Below are 15,063 nucleotides of genomic sequence, written 5' to 3' on the forward strand. Positions count from 1 at the left end.
AATTTAATAGATTGGAGAAATGGTAGTGAAATGATCCATAAACGCGATAATCATTATTCAACTGATCCAATACATCACTGTTGAAATACAATAATTGTCACACTATTTGTTATTTAAACGAACTTATAAATATATATATATAATAGTATATTATATGTCATTGAACTCACATTTTTTATAAGTTTATATTCAATAAGAAATTCCTATTATTTTTTTAAAAAAGTAAGTTTTATTTTTATAATTATTTTTTATTATATAAATTTTTTTGTATGTAAATAAAAATTAAATTAATTATATAAAATGTGAATAAATGTATGTTTGATGCTTCTTATAATTTTTTTTAATTCTTTAAAATACTTCGACTATTTTGAGAAACAATTTACAAATTGTAAACATTATCGATAATATTTAAAAATCTTTTTTTTTCTAAAATAAAATAAATCCAAGTAATGTAATATCGACTTCATGTTTGATTATATTTATTCAAATTAAAGTATTGAAGTGCTTTGTCTAAAACTAACAGTAAATAAATACTAATATAGAGATATAAAAATATATAATATTCGTAAAATATAATACAATATCAGTTATGAAAATTGCATTTTAATTTTCAAGCTATGAATTATGATTTTATTTACCGTAATATTGATAATAATAATAAGTTTTATTTAATAAATAATAAATGAATGACATTATACAGGAATATGTGGTCTTTTAGCTGATGGTTCGTCGTCTTCATCTTCGTCTTTAGTTTCGTTGGCGAACACAGGTTTGGGTTGAGTGGCCGTATAGGCCGGTGATACCCAATATGGGTTTTCTGCAGCCTCTTTCGCGTGACGTAAAATGGCTTCTCGTGCATCAATACTATCATCGATTTTATTTTTTACGCCCAAATTTCGGGCAATAAATGAAGCAAACGTATTGCCCGCGGAAGCTATTCGTCCTCCCTGTCCCGGACCCATTACTGGTAGCTCAGGTCGATGTGATTTTAACGGATTTTTCCGATCCTTAAGCTCCTGAAGTCGTTTTGGTTTTCTTCGTTCGGTTTTAAATAATGGCAAAGAATGTGCTGTAAAAGACATTTTTAATTATTATTATATATAATGTAATTTCACTACAAATCATATTTAAATACTAAATGCAAACTTACGGGCAATGATTTGTTGATCAATATTTTCAAAACTTTCTTTATATTTACGTCTATGTTTGACAACACATAATTTGGCGCCTCTTTCTGATCTATTTGTATCGTAATATACTTTAATAGAACCGTTAGATGAGCCGACAACCAATTGATTAAGTTTCGGGTGCCAGGCCGACCGTATAACTGCCCCCTTATTGACTGTTATTTCGTGACTTAACTCAGACGTGTCGCGTGAATAAAACATGAGACGTCCGTAGTCTTCGCCCTTACGACAGGAAACACCTGTAACTAAAAGCTTGTCGTCCGGAGAAAAGAAACAGTCAGTCATTGAAAAGCGATTATAGAGTTCGTTGATCACAATTATAGGCTTCTTCAGCATCTTCATGTCCCATAATTTTAATGTGTCATCTGTTCCTCGACTAAGCAAACCATTGCCATCGTATGAGAACTGAATACAACTAATTTCAGATCCTTTTAAATGTGAATCACGAACTAAAGCACTAGTATTGATGAAACTTCTTCTGGTGTCCCACATCTGAATGCTTCCATCATTACAACCAACAGATATCAAATCGGCATTTCTTGTGTATCGACAAGTATTTGGAATAGCTCTGAGTCCTCCCGAAGAACGCGCTTTAATAACTGTTTTCTGATTTTTGATGTTCTCAATGTCCCACAATCTACACGTGCCGTCATTAGAACACGTGGCAAACTCTTGTCTATCTCTTGGATGCCAAACACCTGAATTAAGCATTGCTATGTGTCCTTTGGTGTGATTCATGTCTGTTATATATTGATCGCCTTTAAGTGTTTCATTCTTCACGAATCCATCTCTGTCTACAATTTTTGCAATACAAGCACCAGATATAACAAGAATCACGTCTCCATTAGCGGAAAACTCTAGATTCTTAATGGGATGACATTCGCATGGAGTGGTCGACCGAAACGATTGCAACGATGAATCCATTCCCTGAAAGTCCCAAAATTTCATCTCATAATCGACACTTCCGGACACAAGTCGAGAACCATTTGGATCCAAAGCTAATGATATAACAGATTTAGTTCCGTGAGTCAGTTCAATCTCATGACTTATAGGTAAAACATGGTATCTATCGCCGGACTCTCCTTCATAATCTTCATCGTCATCTTCTTCGTCATCATCTTCGTCATCATTATCTTCATTATTCTCTTCTTTGTTTATCGAGTCTAATGAGAATCCCGGTGGTAGTGGTGGTCCAATCAAATCAGAATCTGAATCATCTTCTTGAGTCAATTTTGTCTCTTTTTGTACAATTATTTCCGTTACAGCTTTACTCTCATCACTGGTCGAGGCTTTAATTTGATTATCATTTGTCACATTTGTTTGTTCATCAATGTTATCATCCGACTGTCCCAATGGTTTCCATTTGTTAGTAATAGGTCTTTCAGACATCAATGTTTCGATATCAAACTTTCGGGCAGTTTTTGTCTCATTTTTCTTCAAACTCTTGTTGCGCCCAAAGGTTGCAAATCCCATGACTTTTGCCATTTCAGAGTCTTGTTGGTCGTGTCCGTCATCACTCTTGTCCACTGTCGACACAGTCAGTCCTTTTGGTACCGACTGTTCCCTCTTATGTTTTGAATTCATGTCAAACTTATACCCGACTACTTGTCGCTCTTCTCTGGCGGCCATCAACTTGTATTTATCTATAAGATATGTCAAATCAAATTAGCTGTCATTCAATTGTTGATGACATCAATTAATGACAAACCTCTTAAAAATTTCATTTCCTCCAAGTCTTCGTCCTCCATATTTATGGCCACAAATGTGTTGACAATAAGTGTCGGCAAAACAGTTGGAAATTTCAATGCAAAACAATTTGTTTATTTTGTGTCAAATAAGGGACCGATTATTCAATGCAAACACATGTTTCCAAAATATTTACAATTTATTATTTATTTCACTATTTTTTCTTATTTTTTAATTACAAACTTTAATTTAATATCAATTGTCACTAATATTATAAATAATTTGCGTTTAAATATAAAATGTTAAATAAATGACGATTTTTTAATTTAATGGTTCAATTGATTTGATTACACCAAACACAAGATTTAAAGTATTGTAATATTTTTTACTTGAAATCTCTGAACACAATACCGATAATAATAACATTAATGTCATTATTATTATTATTTGAATACAATTGATTGATAACGAAAAATATGATTTACTATTACAAAATAAAATATAAGTAATTTTGTGGCAAATATTTTTACGTTAATTATAATGGGAAACAAAATAAAACATATTTTATGAGATAAACCATAAATTGAAACGAAAAATACACTAAAATATATACTTTGTTTGTCATATAAGACTACTTCCAATTCAATGCATAAAATATGTATCAATTAAATGTCAATTTAAGTCATCATTAGATGAGTCCCTTTTTCTTTTTATATTCGTCTAAATTAAGTGATCGTCGATTCGGTATCTTTGGAGTGTTGAGTGGACACCCTATTGTCGACAAACTATTATTATTATTTGTTAAGCTATTGCCCGAAGACGGCGCCGGTATTCCTATATCAACGTCAAAGTCTATTTTGATATCGAAATTATGTGCAGCAAACAGATCGTTGTGATGTCCGGGTGATAGCGGAGGCTTATCAGCGATCAGTGCCGATGTCTTTTGCAGCAAATTGGTGTCGACATTGGTATCGATTGTCACAAAATCTTTGCTACCATTGACTTCATCTTCACTTTTTGTGTCATCTTTAGGTTCTTCTTTAGATTCATCCACTGCTAATAAATTGCTGTCCAATTTGTTTGACGAATTGCTTAATTTATTTTTGTTGAACATATGAATCATAGTTGGCGTACATTTGCGTCTCGTGAAGGGGTCGTCCTTTTGTGAGGCCTTCTGAGCAGCACTTTGTTCAGTCAAAGCCTTCTCGGCCTCTAAGATATTGCGCATACGATTTCGTTCGTTAATGTATGAAATGGCCGCTATATTTTGCGTCCGTTTCTTGTCCAGTGTCTTAGCTTCGGACTCGATATCATCAATCTCTTGAAGAAGTCGTTCAACCTTTTCGTGATCTCCATTAAGATCTGCCAATTCCTTTTCTCGCATCAATTGATTCTTTCTCATCGCATAATTAACAGGTTTTATATTAAATTTACGTTTTTCATCGACAATGGCATCAATCTCTGCGTCGTTCAACCGATAGTTGAATGCATTAGTAATGTCACGTTTCTTGCGTTCGTAAAACTCTTTGGAAATGATGTCACATCTGTCTCTATTCATATTTTCTAACCATTGGTCAAACTCTTTCTGTTCGTAAGCACTGTCCGACACGTATTCCAATCGGTAAACCTTTTCGGTTTGTCGCGCGTGCTTTAATTTGATACCTCGGTTAGTACGTGTTTGACCCAAATTGTAAACTTTGGCCGTTTCTACGACATCTGAAATCTGTGCGACCACATAGCGGTTCTTTTTGTTGGTCGGATCCAAACCGATTCCAATTCGCACAAAACAACCGATAATTGTTGTGTTAAAGAACGGCGAGTGACACCATAACTCCATTTTATGTCTCGATAGACGTATTTCATTTAAGTGTTCACACGTCAGTTGCCACGACTCAGCTTCATCTTCGCGATCACTGTTTCTGTCGTCCCAATCATCTGAGTCTTTCTTATTGTCGTCGTTTCGCTTCTTCTTATCGTCTTCTGAATCACTCGAAGAATCGGATGACGAAGAGGAAGAAGACGATGAAGACTTTCTTTCAGCGTTCTTGTCTTCGTCAGAATCTGAATCAGAAGAATATACATCCGCCGCACGCAGTCTTTGCTGTTTCTGAAGTTTTTCTTTTTTCTTTTCTCTGATAGACTTGAGATCTTTGATGGCGTCTTTGACTTTCTTCTTGTCCTCCATATTGCGTCGTCTCTCTGTACTCCTCACCGATACATCAGTTTGTGATTTATTCATTTCTTTTTTCTTCGCCATTCGTAACTTCTTTTCGATCTCAAACCGTGTCTTCAAAACCTCTCTCTTTTCGGATCTATTGAACAATTCTTGTTCCCTCTCCTTCTCTGTCATCATTGCTAGTCGTTTCTGGTCATCATCATCACCCATTAGATTCTCATCGTAGCCATCATTAAACTCTTCAATATCTTCTTCATCTTCATCGTCATCTACTTCTCCGTCTTCTTTTTCAATGTCGTCTTCAATTTGTTTCTTTTTAACGACTCTAGACTTCTTAGTCTTAGCTTTACTGGACTTCTTTGCGTTCCAATCTCCGTCGTCTTCATCAGAACTCGAAGACGAATCACTTGACGCCACACGACTAGGCTTTATGTCCTTCACGTCGTCGTCGGAACTGTCGGACGAACTCTTCTTTCGTTTGGCCATTACTTTGTGTCAATCACTCACTCACAGACAGTATATATGATATATATATATGAAACGAGTGATTGTCACCACTTATAGACACACGAAGTGACCACAAGTTTAGACACAAACCGACAGACAATTGACGGCAAACTTAATAACCGATTGATTGACTCATTCAATGGTTTTGCGAAACCAATCGTTCATTCATTTCAACTGACAATAGGTTTCAATGAAAACACACATTCAATACATTCACTCAATTCATACACATTTGTCATTGAATTCAACATAAATATCGACTAATTGTTTCAATATTACAATAATTAACAAAATATAACAAAATTATAATTTAGTTTTAAAAAATCATTTAAACAATTATTTCAATTGTGATAATAAAGTGAGTAATAAAATAAAAAAATTATGATTAATTGGTAAAAGTATTAATAAAAATAAATATCAAAATAAAGCAAAATAATTGTTAGCGCCCGAACAGGGGCTCGAACCCTGGACCCTTAGGTTAAAAGCCTAATGCTCTACCGACTGAGCTATCCGGGCTAACTCTTATGAGACACAACTTTAATATCATATTTAAATCCATTACTATATTTAAGCTATTTTTATAATAAACAACATATATATCAAGCAATACAGTCCTTGCATTGAAGTATTAATTTAAAACTTGCGTTATTTGACATTTAATACATAGTTTGTCATTGCATTGCATTGCAATCATATTAATAGTATTTACATCACTACTGACATTGTATTCAATGACATCAATGTATAGAATATACAGTATTTTATATATAATTTATAATTCATTTAATATAAATTAATTAAAACCTAATTTATTAAAGTTAACGCTGGAATGCATTCAAAATACAAACAGAAAAAACATTTATAACAAATAGATTAGTTTTTTTTAAATAAAAGTCAATATGACTTATTCTGTAGTTAAATGTAATTCCAGTAAACATTATATCCAAATGTTTTAATGTATTAACTAATTAGTAAAAAGGTTTTTCTATTTTTTCTTTAAAACAAAAACATTAAAACAAGTCATTAGAGTTCTGAATGCACGTGTCGTTCATCATCTGAGTGTTGTTGAGTCCAGCAAACGGCTGGTGTTTTAAATTCAAACGCATACTCGCATCGGGAGGGCTCGGATGAGGCAATCACTTCATTGCTTGTACCACACGACAAGTTAACGGTAACAGTCCTGACCGGTCCATTCCAACATTGAGCCCCCCCTTCAAACAACATTTTTCGGTACTTATTGTTGTCATCTCCAATCCATTTACCCCAACGGCTAAACAAAATTTAAATAGAGTGTAGATTATAAATAAATGCAAAATTATATATATATTAGTATTTACCCTAAACTAGTTTCGGTGCCACCATTTTTAGGTCTTTGAGATGCGCTATCAAATGGACAAAATTTGTACGTATATTCGAGATCTGTTAACTCAAAACACTGATTCTTCAGTGCCATAAACTCATCATTTGGTCCGAAGTCAGTCTCGAATAACACTTCAATCTCTCGTATCTTATTTTGAATGTCCAGAAACTTGCCCTCGACTTCTGAATACTCATCCCGCGCTTGTTTAGCATTTTCTATCAATCGCTTGGTTTCGTCATCATATTCAGTGCCCGCCTCTGTTGTCGATGCCTCAGGTTCTGCATCTTTAGGTGGAAAGAAAGGCGGCGGTCCTTCATCTTCGTCTTCATCTTCTTCAGTCTTTATATTTATATGATTTTAAATATTTTAATTATCTTAAAAATAGTTATTTTAGTCTCACCGTAGGTTCAGTTTCATCAGGTGTTTCTGATTCATGCTCTGTTTCTGTGTTAGTATCAATTGGAGGAATAGGAACTGATTCAGATTCAGAGGGAACGGATTGTTCTTGTGTTTGGAAGTCTTGCTGTTAGTGAACCAAATTAGCAATTGTTTAGTACATTAAATAAAGCAATCAAACAAATTAAAACACAAAGCAAACATTTTAAAATACATACTAATGTTTTATCTTTCATATAAAATGGTTTCATTATAACCCAACCCGACTCTATGAACTCTTCGAGACCCATCTCTTCTGCGGCGTGAATGAAGAACTAATAATATCAAACATAAAATTTAAATAATTATCTATTGATATACCTTTTAATACCTTTGCCTCGTCATCAGAAACAGTTCCGTCGCCGTCTTTGTCGAATTTGATAAATTGTTGGACTTCAGTATAGGAAAGAATATTATCTTTGTTGAGATCCATCTCTTTGAACGCTTGTTCTGCGAAACGTATTTCGTCTTCCTGTTGGCGTTTTAAATCTTCTTCTTCTTTCTCTTTCTTGATTTTGTCTTCGGCTTCTTTATAGACATCGAGTGCTGCCTTTTCTCTATCCTCTGCGTCCCGTTTTATCGCTTCTTTAGCATTCTTTTCTTCTTCTAATTGCAATTTTTGACGATTCAATTCTTCCAACTCATGTTTCGAGTTCTCTTTAGTCTGTTTCGATTCTTCGACATATTTTTCTCGAATGGCATTTCCTTCCTTAAGAAGTATCAAATGTTGTTCCCTTTCCTGTCGTAACTGTTCACCCATTTGGAGACAATTGTTTGGACACTTTGCCGAACTATTGTATTCATCGCTTGCATCGCAACAGTCTTTGTTTTAGACAACAAATCGGAACAAAAAATATTACATCAAAAATGCACTCAAAAACAGTAATCGTTAAAAAAAAACATTACCACAAATGCCATCATTAACTCTAGAGGAAGGGACTATCCGTTCAATGTATCCGAGATTAGAGCAATAGAAGTGTCCATTAGGACAGGCATTAGTTCCCGGCTCATCACTGCCGTCATCGCAGTCGCAATAGTCGTCGTTGACTAACATGAATGGCACCGAAGCCGAGCCGTCCAGACATTGAAAGTCTTTGTTCGCGTCGTAAAAGATTTTCTCTAATGATATAAAAACAAACAAAAATAGTCATTAAAACAAATGATAATCAATTGTCTAATTGATTCAATCGTTACTATCAAGTGATACTCCACGAGGTCTGAGCACTTCAGTCATGGACTCGATATCCGCTATAATGACTAATAAATATAAAACAATTGAATTATACATTGCATTCAATAACATAATTAACTAATTATTCAATTATTAATAACAATTAACACAACAATAGTCTACTAAAGTGTTTAATAAAATCATTGATTGTGTGGCATATTATGTGTATATTTGTGTTAATAAACAAAATATCGGCAAACTTTTGTCGGTCTCTATGGAAACGTATTTATAATAACGTGTAATAAAAATAATGAATAATTTCTACACACATTTGACTGTAAAATATATGAAAATATTTTTGAAAGTTTATCATTAAGTGTATCATTAAGTGTATCATTAAGTGTATCATTAAGTGTATCATTAAGTGTATCTTTAAGTGTATCTTTAAGTGTATCATGGTCAATTTTAATATATAAAACATTATATTTTAATAAATTATAAATAGTTTATTAATTTTTTTATTAAATTATAACATATTTGCTATAATAATATGGGTTTTAACAACAAAAATAATCCAATAATAATAATCCCAGTGATGTTAAAGTATGATATATGATAGGATAGGATAGTACTGATCAAACATATCATATATCATAAGTTATTTGACTTAACAATCTTATATAATAAGTTATATTAGTTTTCCTATTATTTTCTAATAATTAATATTATGAAAAACTTAATTATAAATAAAATAATTATAGAGTATATAAAAAATATTGAATAATTATTATAATGCAAAATTGATAAATGTTTATTAAATAATACTGTAAATTACAGTATTTATAAACATTTTATAATAAATAATTTTAATAATTCATTTAAATCTAAAGTAATTTTTATATTTAGCATATTTCTGAATAATCTATATCTATATTATAAATTAAAAATATACTAAAAATAGTTGTCATTTAATAAAACTATTTTCTAACTAATTGTCAGTTTGTTTGAAAATCGCGCAAACAGTGAATGTGTTGACAATGTATTTGTGAATCAATTGAATCAACACTACAAACAACATAACAATCAATACATTCAATCAATGACTCAATGCTTATATATTGTCTAAAACATCACATCAATTGATCCATTGATTTAGTGTTGTCATTGATGGGGGCCGAGACCAGTCTGTTCAAGAAGTTGACCATTGATTCAGAGGTTGAATACAAATGCAAAGATTATTCACTTTTGAGTGCAAAATACGATTCAAACCATTTCTCCGTTTTTCTCTTCAATGATCACAACTATGCCTTTGATATCACTGTAAGAAATTGATTGAAAAATATAAGATATTTGTCTTTAAATAGCAATTAATTTGTTTGATATGATAGCACTGGAAGACAATCCGTCACCCATTTATAGTGAAATATTATGATTGCGGTCTATTTCGTGGCCGAAAGTGTGTGGTCACCGAATGGGTTCAACCGGTTAAGCCATTGTTGCAACAATTGGACAAAGAAGTGATTGTCAGCGGTGTTCACAATTTGGTCAGTGCTTTGGATTTCATTCACACGATATGTCACTCTTCAGTCAATAATATAAGTTTGGACTCTCTATTCATAAACCGCTCGGAACGGACCGATTGCTGGAAATTGGGTTCACTCTTGTGTTTAAGTACTTCTACTTCAGAAACTGTCGACTTTTGCCACAAACTATTGAAGTATCACTCAGTGTTAGCCACTTTAGATACACTGCCGCCAGAAGATACTGAATCTAAACAAATAAAACGCTTAGAAAATGATGAAATCTATCGAAGAGATACCTATGCTTTCGGACAACTATTAAGCAAATTGTTGGCCGACTCTCAGATCTCAACAAGTATTGAACAATTAAGAAATGTTAGTCCATTGAAGAGACCGCTTATGAAACATGTTTTAAACGATGATTTGTTTGTAAAGTCAGAGTTTGTCAAATTGAAGTCATTTTTAACAAGTTTTACCACTTTTAATGAATCGCTAAGAAATGAATTTCTTAATGATTTAGTCGACAAAATGAGACAATTGTCTGATGAACTTATTGTGCATTTAATTTCATTTATAGTCAATTCTCGTCTTATTATGTCTAATACAACAATTCAAAATCAATTGTTACCATTTGTATTAATTCCAGGCAATGATTCCGATGAAGAAATGTTATATCAATTGACTTCAGGAGAATCAATAACATTGAGACCATTATTAAAAAGAAAAGTTTTTAAGAGACGTGTCATTCCATTAATATGTAAGATGTATTGCAACAGAGATTTAAGGATACGTTTATTACTATTGCAATATTTGCCAAATTATGCCCCATTGATATCAAATGGATGTCTTCGACAACTAATTTTACCACAAATTTTGATGGCAGTGAAAGACTCTAACGACGAGTTAGTTTCGCTTACATTTAAAGTCATTTCGCATTTGGTTAGCATTTTTGGTGCCACTGTTGTGTTGGGTCCAAGAGTTAAGTTATTTTCTGATGGATTACCCAAACAACACAATCCATGCGATGAAATTGAAATCGATTCCATAACAAGTCTTAACATAACTGATTCATCAGAGAGTGACAAGAGATATGAAAATAATGAGTGCAATAAATTGATTGATAGTATACAACAAAATAGTTGTATTAATGATATAGAAGTGCAAACAATTAAGACATCGATAAATAACAACGTGTTGTCTATGAATGCAAAAGATTTGCAAATAAAGACACCAAAGGAAATGAAAAATAATAATACTATTGAAAGTGAAATAGATATTAAAGGATTAGATATTAAGGTAGAGAAGAATGAAATTGACGATCTGTTTTCATCTATGGAACCGGTATTCAAATTTAGTCAAAAGCATTTTGTTGGCCAACAAACAGATAAATCCATTAAAAATATTACGAATATGTTTGCGGCCAATGATCCGACCAATGATGAGGTCGGTTGGAGTGACCACTCGTGGGATAGTGAGTCTGAAAAATGATTGTATCGACAATAAAATTATTTAACCCAGTGGTCAGTATTTGTTATTATTGCAATAATGATAAAATTTATAATAATAAACTTTTTATTTATTAAAATATAACATCAATTGATTTTCTGGTGATTTAATTTACTATATATATATATATAAACATTTTGAAATCATTTAAATCGATTGAAATGGTAATGCTTTTTAAAAGATTAAATTATTGACAAAAATAAAAACAATGATGTGTTTATTATACACATCGATAAAACAATATGTAAGCCGATTGAGACTTAATCTCCGTTACATTAATTTGTGTGATCTCCTGGTCATCAAATTTATGCCATTTGTATTTACTTAGGTTTTGTGAATATGCCGTATAGTGTCCGCACTCAAGAGTTCCCGAATGATTGACAACACCGTACAGATTATAGCGGGACTGTACGCTTGATTGACTGGTTTGGATCTGTAGTTCATCGATGGGGAACTCAACATAAGTCGATAGTTTCCAACGGCCTTCATATGAAAATCTATTGAATGTAAAAAATAAAATGAAAATTTAGTATCAATTTACAGTATATACTGTACTGTATAGACAATACCTCTTCAAATGAATTATTAATACTTTCGGTAGTTTCCAGAGAAGTATCTTTTTGTCTGCTTCTCTCTTCTGTTTGCATGTCGGACACTCCCAGGCGGCCTCACCCGACATACGTTCCGGTTTGAAGTATTGACGGATACAATCATTTAAAGTTGTCTTATGATTACCTAATGGTAATGACAAACAGCTAAATACTTCAAATGTGTTGGAAGTCTTATGACAGGTTAAACACATGAGTGAGTTTACAATAAATCCTTCAAAGAGGTCAGTGATAATTGATTTATTTTTTCTCAAATGATTTTTCCAGAACTTGTTGGCCGCCACTTGTAAGCTGAGATCTTCCGATATGTTTGTATCGATATCCCTAATAGTAGACTCATTTAGGTCTTCATGTAGTTTCTCAAGGAGTTTGACCAGAAATTCGTGAGCGTCCTGTTGTTGGCCCGGAATGAAGCCTTGAAAGTGCTTACAAACTGCGTTCTTGAAGTCTTTAGCGGCCAAAGACTTGTATGGAGAAGGAAAAGCCATTTGTCTGAAAAGTGCTGCCAATTCTATAACCAGTTCACCATTTGAACCAAATTTGGAGTTTTTATTTATATTAAACTTTCCGTTGAAAAATGAAGAAAACTCTGTTGTATTTAACAAGCATTGTATGACAGCGTTAGAGAAACAGGTATTTCCAAGATTTCTAAGTCCAGTAATCGAAGGACCGGCGAGTCTACGGACGGCACTAAAGTCTCGCTGTTTGTTATCAAGTTCTTGGAAATTGTATTTCTCAATACTAAACATTGGTTTAAGTGAACGATCGAAGTGTGGAGACGACACTTCTTTTGATTCAATTCCCATATCATCAGTCAAATTACCGTTTGTTTCTTTAGCGATCAACTCAAGCATATTTGGTGACGACAGGGAACGGGATAGACTTGAACTCACTGACAAACTATTCGACGACCGGTTCATTGATCTGTTAATTGTTGGAATAGGCTTTCCATTCATATCATCGTCAATTGTAGAGCTATCCATATCATGTGTTTCAGTATTTTCTTTATTTTCATCTCCGGATTCATCAACTTTTAGATAAAAGCCATTCCTTTTGTTAGAAGTATTGATATTACCATTGATGTTAACCACTGGACTTTCTTTGTTCTTACTATTGTTAACCAAATGGGATGGTTTTTGAGGCATTAATTTAATGACAGTTTGGCGCAAATGCGTGTTCTCTTTGTCTTTACTTTCAATATCTTTTTGAAAGCTTTCAATGGTTTCTTCATATTGTTGTCTTATAGTTGATATCATTTCTTCGCTGATCTCATTCTGTTTTCTGAGTTTTATTTTTTCAAAATCATCTTTTATAGCATTACCGGTAGTATTCATTACATCAGCTATGGTTTCTGTTTGTAATTTTGGTTTAGTTGACCGATCGGGAATCACTGGCTTAGCTGTTCCCGGAACGGCCATATTAGTTGGTTTGGAATTAAATATATTATTAATACAATTAGCAGAAATATCTGATTTATTATCTGCATTGTTATCGGTCACAGTATTCACTAAATTAGTATTTTCTGGTTTTTTGATCTCCGTTTCCAATTCACTTAATTCATAATTAAAGGTTAAGTTCATTTGGTATCGATTAATAGGTATACTCCTAGTTATTGGTTTGTATTGTGGGTTTGTTGTATGCATGGGGTATGTGAGCGTCCAATCTATAAAACCTCCTTTCAATATAAACGGTTTGTTTTTAATTTTAAGCGACGACGCGTCCCACTGTATAGACATTCAAAATCGTAAATTAAAAGTTTTCAATTGATAAACAATAATAAATACCCTATAAATAGCTTCAATTAAATAATATATCGGAGTCTTAGCAATCAATTCTTGTGAGTGATTGTCGACAATAATAATTTTAGTCATTGATCTTCTCCTTGAAAAAACATCTTTATCCGAACCAAATGGCAAGTGTTGGTCAAGTTTTGCGGCCGTCATTCCGGCCACTAATAAATTATTGGGAATATTAATAACATTAACATCGGCTGAAGTTTTCACTTTCTTTATACTAATAGACGATTTGTTAAACTCATCAGCACTTCTGATATCAATAATTAATATCTTATTAATATCTGAACTGTTTTCCAGGTGTTCAACCAGTGATACGCTATCGATCACTGGATAGTCACTATCATTAGTGTCACTACTCTTTGATTTTGATGAATCACTTGATTTATTGGACAAATTATCGTTGACGACGGCGTTTGACTCATTGATCTCTTTAGCTCTCATCTCAAGACTTTCTTTGAGTGTGTTATATCGTTTAACAAGACTTTCGACCAGCGTTTCCAATGTTTCGACCACTTCTTTGAGTTTGTTGAGTCCGATAAGTCCCGAGTAATACTTTTCATCTTTCTTGTAATCGTTGGACTGTTTGATGGTTTTAATTGTTTGAAAGTACCGATAGTACAGAATATAAGCGCGTTCTTCGTCGCCGTCGATATGCGAACGCTTGGCCTCGGAGTACAACTTGTTGGCCGAATTCAGGAGACTATTGGGACAAAAACAACCAATCAATGGACACAATCACAACAATTACTATCAAATCAATGGTCAAACCTATTGGTATTTGCATTGTTTTTGTTGCTTTCTTCTGCCTTTTTCGTCAACAGTTCCAATGATTTGGCGATATATAAGTCCTTCAGAAAGGTTTTGGTCGGCATTTTCTTGTAGTAGTTGTGGTCAACACCGATGTCCACTAATCACCGATTTGTTTAACATTTAAATTTTATTGAAAACTATATCTATTTAAGACAATTGATTTGAAATCAAAACTATTATATAATTAAAAGCCATTAAAATATAATATTTTTATACAATAATTATTATTATATAAAACAATTTAATTCATGAATAAATGGCAAACAAATTATTATGAGTTTTATTAATATAATTATTATAT

At 32.8% G+C, this 15,063-nt stretch overlaps 5 protein-coding genes and 1 non-coding gene across 7 annotated transcripts; 1 reads left to right on the forward strand and 5 right to left on the reverse strand.

Moving 5' to 3' along the window:
• Positions 1-660: 660 nt before the first annotated feature.
• On the reverse strand, positions 661-3,057 carry LOC128960576 (WD repeat-containing protein 70-like). The gene is made up of 3 exons (XM_054306694.1): positions 2,896-3,057; positions 1,151-2,830; positions 661-1,069 (listed from the first exon to the last, which is right to left on the reverse strand). Exons 1-3 carry the CDS (start codon positions 2,933-2,935, stop codon positions 693-695), a joined length of 2,097 nt encoding a protein of 698 aa, XP_054162669.1. The 5' UTR covers positions 2,936-3,057; the 3' UTR covers positions 661-692.
• A 342-nt stretch (positions 3,058-3,399) lies between these two features.
• LOC128960579 (RNA polymerase-associated protein RTF1 homolog) lies at positions 3,400-5,780 on the reverse strand. The gene has a single exon (XM_054306697.1). It carries the CDS (start codon positions 5,533-5,535, stop codon positions 3,562-3,564), a length of 1,974 nt encoding a protein of 657 aa, XP_054162672.1. The 5' UTR covers positions 5,536-5,780; the 3' UTR covers positions 3,400-3,561.
• Positions 5,781-5,999: 219 nt separating this feature from the next.
• Trnak-uuu (transfer RNA lysine (anticodon UUU)) lies at positions 6,000-6,072 on the reverse strand. The gene has a single exon. It is a non-coding gene; the product is annotated as a tRNA-Lys (tRNA).
• Positions 6,073-6,471: 399 nt separating this feature from the next.
• Positions 6,472-8,792, reverse strand: LOC128960581 (glucosidase 2 subunit beta-like). Of its 2 annotated transcripts, none has more exons than XM_054306701.1 (7): positions 8,546-8,792; positions 8,258-8,470; positions 7,673-8,173; positions 7,531-7,607; positions 7,317-7,439; positions 6,894-7,255; positions 6,472-6,826 (listed from the first exon to the last, which is right to left on the reverse strand). In XM_054306701.1, exons 1-7 carry the CDS (start codon positions 8,652-8,654, stop codon positions 6,580-6,582), a joined length of 1,632 nt encoding a protein of 543 aa, XP_054162676.1. In that variant the 5' UTR covers positions 8,655-8,792; the 3' UTR covers positions 6,472-6,579. The 2 variants fall into 2 exon arrangements, with proteins under 2 accessions (XP_054162676.1, XP_054162674.1); XM_054306699.1 differs by having other exon boundaries at positions 6,473-6,826; positions 7,531-7,626; positions 7,683-8,173.
• Positions 8,793-9,525: 733 nt separating this feature from the next.
• On the forward strand, positions 9,526-11,558 carry LOC128960580 (protein-associating with the carboxyl-terminal domain of ezrin-like). The gene is made up of 2 exons (XM_054306698.1): positions 9,526-9,842; positions 9,911-11,558. Exons 1-2 carry the CDS (start codon positions 9,690-9,692, stop codon positions 11,528-11,530), a joined length of 1,773 nt encoding a protein of 590 aa, XP_054162673.1. The 5' UTR covers positions 9,526-9,689; the 3' UTR covers positions 11,531-11,558.
• Positions 11,559-11,768: 210 nt separating this feature from the next.
• On the reverse strand, positions 11,769-14,929 carry LOC128960365 (ubiquitin carboxyl-terminal hydrolase 8-like). The gene is made up of 4 exons (XM_054306436.1): positions 14,721-14,929; positions 13,941-14,652; positions 12,118-13,880; positions 11,769-12,045 (listed from the first exon to the last, which is right to left on the reverse strand). The coding sequence occupies exons 1-4, from the start codon at positions 14,822-14,824 to the stop codon at positions 11,769-11,771; spliced, it is 2,856 nt and encodes a 951-aa protein (XP_054162411.1). The 5' UTR covers positions 14,825-14,929.
• Between the last annotated feature and the right edge of the window lie 134 nt (positions 14,930-15,063).

Source organism: Oppia nitens, unplaced genomic scaffold, assembly GCF_028296485.1.
Source record: "Oppia nitens isolate AA-2021 unplaced genomic scaffold, nextdenovo-longstitch-racon4-pilon3 scaffold4_pilon_pilon_pilon, whole genome shotgun sequence".
Lineage (NCBI taxonomy): Eukaryota > Metazoa > Arthropoda > Arachnida > Sarcoptiformes > Oppiidae > Oppia > Oppia nitens.